This window comes from Martes martes, assembly GCF_963455335.1.
Source record: "Martes martes genome assembly, chromosome: X".
Lineage (NCBI taxonomy): Eukaryota > Metazoa > Chordata > Mammalia > Carnivora > Mustelidae > Martes > Martes martes.
The window spans coordinates 24344163-24347455 of record NC_137897.1 but is presented as its reverse complement, the minus strand read 5'-3'; the positions used below and the strand labels follow the sequence as shown (position 1 = coordinate 24347455).

Sequence of the window (3293 nt, the reverse complement as noted above, 5' to 3'; positions counted from 1 at the left end):
CCTGGTTCTGCCACTCCACCAACTATGTGAACTTGAGAATATTTCAAGTTCTTCATCTGCCAAGTAGGTTGGAGAAGCCCTGTCCTGTAGGACTTTTGGAACATATATAATGTATGTGAAGCACCTGGCACAGTGACTGGCAAATATTGGGTCTTTAATAAATGGTAGCTATTATTATGCTTTTTTTCACACCAGAAGAAACTATCCTCATCTTTGGGAATTTTTTTTAACCCAGGAGATGTCAGAGACTGCAGTGCTACCTTCCTGAATGGCAGCTGTGCCACCGAGAAGAACCCCCAAGTGTCCTGCTTCAGAGAATTTATACATCACTGTTCTCACTTGCCCCTCTTCCTCATTGCTTTTTTAAAAAAGATTTTATTTATTTATTTATTTGACAGAGATCACAAGTAGGCAGAAAGGCAGGCAGAGAGAGAGGAGGAAGCAGGCTTCCCGCTGAAGGGCTCGATCCCAGGACTTCGGGACCACAACCTGAGCCAAAGGCAGAGGCCCTAACCCACTGAGCCACCCAGGCGCCCCTCTCCTTGCTTTTCTTTTTCAAATTTGTCTTACATGTTGGAGTTCATCACACCATCATTCTTATATAAAAACTGCTCTTACACTCTAAAAATCTATGTGCAGGGTCTTCTTTATCCCTAGCATCATCGCTACTAACATACAACCTTCCAAAGACCAGATCCTCAATTAATGATAAGAATAAATGGAGCATGGAGCAAAGAATGTAATTTATTACTATTTAATTTTATCTGCATTCTTGAATAAGTTAAGGACATCCAGGTATATATCCTTGAATTTTACAAAGAGAAAGACAAAAGTGAATAGAACAAACCAATATTTAACTACATTTTTCTTTGTTTCTATTTTAAAACTACAGCTATATTTTTTTTCATATTTGCAAGAAAAATCCCCATTCCAAGCCATATTATCTTGTTCTGGAACCCAAAGAAGAAGCAAGGATTTTCAAGTTTTATTACACAACACCAAAACTCTTACTCTTAAGAAAATCCCCATTCCAAAGCCATATTGTGTTATTCTGGAATCCAAAGAAGAGGCAAAGATTTTCAAGCTTTATTGCACAACACCAAAACTCTAACTCTTAAGAAAAATCTCCATTCCAAAGCCATATTATGTTGTTGTGGAACCCGAAGATGATGTAAGGATTTTCTAGCTTCATTATACAACACCAAAACTCTTACTTTTAAATCTGATAAACAGCAATGTGTGATCTATGTCATTTATAAACTTGGATTCTAAATCTAAACAAACATTCTTCCTGAAAGGAATATTTGTAAGCTACCAATATACAACAGGAAAACAAAGAAGATATATTTTATGGCCTCTCCAACCCGACCTTAGCCTCTCACTACTTAAAAGCTGGCGGCTCTCAACAAGTACAAAGCAAAGAATCTGCCTCAGCCCTCTCTAGGGAGGAGAGGAGAGGCCGGACTTGGCCTGGGAACCTGCATCGGCCTGGGTAGTAGAGGCAGCCGCAGCTGTGGCTCTGGCTCGGGCTCGCTCTTCCTCATCTCGCAGAGCCTCTTCGTAATGGAATGGGAAGGCACTGGGGACGGTATCATGAACCTTGGCCAAAAACTCCAGGACTCTCATCTTGCTGGTCTCGGCGTGGGCTCTCGGGCCCCACAGGAACTCGTAGTGTGGAGGATCACTACCGGGTGCCTGGCGGTACTCCAGATACTTTTCCTGCACCAAATCTTGGGTGATGAGCTTCCTGGGGTCCCCAAAGACTAAATGCTTCCTGCCATCATAGATGCCCAAAATATTCAGGAATTCCCAGATATCCTCCTCAGAGGCTTGGTTGCCACTCAAGAAGATCACACTCAGAAGAGGCATGAGAAGCCCATTCTTAGGAAAGCCCCAGGCACTGCTCACACTGCCATCAGTGGTGAGGTCTAGGCTGCTGACCAGGGTATAGGAGTGACTGCCTGGCTTGACTTCCTTTAATTCCAGGCCAAAGACCAGCTCCATGTGCTCAGAGGCTTTCCTGAGGATCTCGGGCAAGTGCTCCTTGTACCTTTTGTTGATGATCTTCAGCATGTCTGACTTCAAAATGGGTGCCCTCATTGTATGCTTTTCTAGCAGGAACTGCATCAACATCCCCACCTTCCTGGTTAGAAGATCTTTGCGAGCACTCTCAGGGGAAGTTGAGGCCTGAGAGGAATTTTTCTTTTTCTCAGCTTGGCTCTTGGCACCTACATTAGATCTTGGGCGTGAAACACCTGCAGTAGGAGAGCTAGTGGCTGGGGATCCCCGAGGCTCCTGGGAAGTGCCAGCAGCAGGGGAACTCGGGAGAGTATCCCCAGAAACAGGAGAGTCGGAGGACTCTTCGACATTTGCTGCAGTGGCCCGAGTACCCTCAAGGCTCTGGGGCTCACCTCGGGCCTGGCGCCGTTTCTCACGAGCACGGAGCTTACTCTTCTGGCCCCGAGGCATGACTGGGTCAGGGACAGCAGGCACAAGAGTGAGCTGGAAGGCAGGAGTCTTGAAGGCAGGAGATGCTGGCACCTGGAACAGAGAAGATGAGAGTGTGAGCACCTCAGCAGGGAGAGACCACCTTGGCTTTTAAGGAGCCACCTTTGTAGATTTCCACGAGAGCACGGTTCTAGGACCCAACAACGCTGTTGCTCTTGTTCAGCCAGGTGTCCTGAGAACCCAGTGGAGGAAGTCACAGTAATCCTAGGACTCCCAGGACTAACAGCAGGGTTGCATCATGGGCTACTCTTTCTTTTTATTTTTTTTTTAAGTTTATTTATTTGAGAGAGAGAGAGAGAGCAGAGTGAGAACACAAGTTGGGGGAAAAGGCAGAGAGAGAGAAGTAGAAGCAGACTCTCCACTCAGCAGGAAACCTGATTTGGGGCTCAATCCCAGAACGCTGGGATCACGACCTGAGCGGAAGGCAGACATTTAACCGACTGAGCCCCCAGGTGCCTTCGGCTACTCTTTCAATTGGGTATTGAGCGGTCTCCCATTTCCTTACTCAGGATCTTCACCTTGACTCCAAACCCTTCCTGGGGCTCTGCCCTCTGCTGATCTGAGGCCATAACCCTTAGACAAAGGTGCTCACATTTCTAGGGCCTGAGTTGACAGCTAGAGTGAGCTGACTGGGGCCTATGCCTGCTAACAGCAGGGGCGAGACCCTTCAACCCCACTGTTCTGGAGGCAGTGGCTCCCTCAGACCTCATTCAGGACTTTGAACTTGATTTCAGGTAGAATTTGGTATTCCTCCATTTACCTGAGTCTACAAGCCTTAAAGCAAA

At 46.5% G+C, this 3293-nt stretch overlaps 1 protein-coding gene across 1 annotated transcript; it reads right to left on the bottom strand.

Moving 5' to 3' along the window:
• Window positions 1-1440: 1440 nt before the first annotated feature.
• LOC308337312 (melanoma-associated antigen B4-like) lies at window positions 1441-2469 on the bottom strand (the record flags this gene model as incomplete). The annotated part of the gene is made up of 1 exon (XM_080795475.1): window positions 1441-2469. The coding sequence occupies one exon, from the start codon at window positions 2467-2469 to the stop codon at window positions 1441-1443; it is 1029 nt and encodes a 342-aa protein (XP_080651601.1).
• Window positions 2470-3293: the final 824 nt, after the last annotated feature.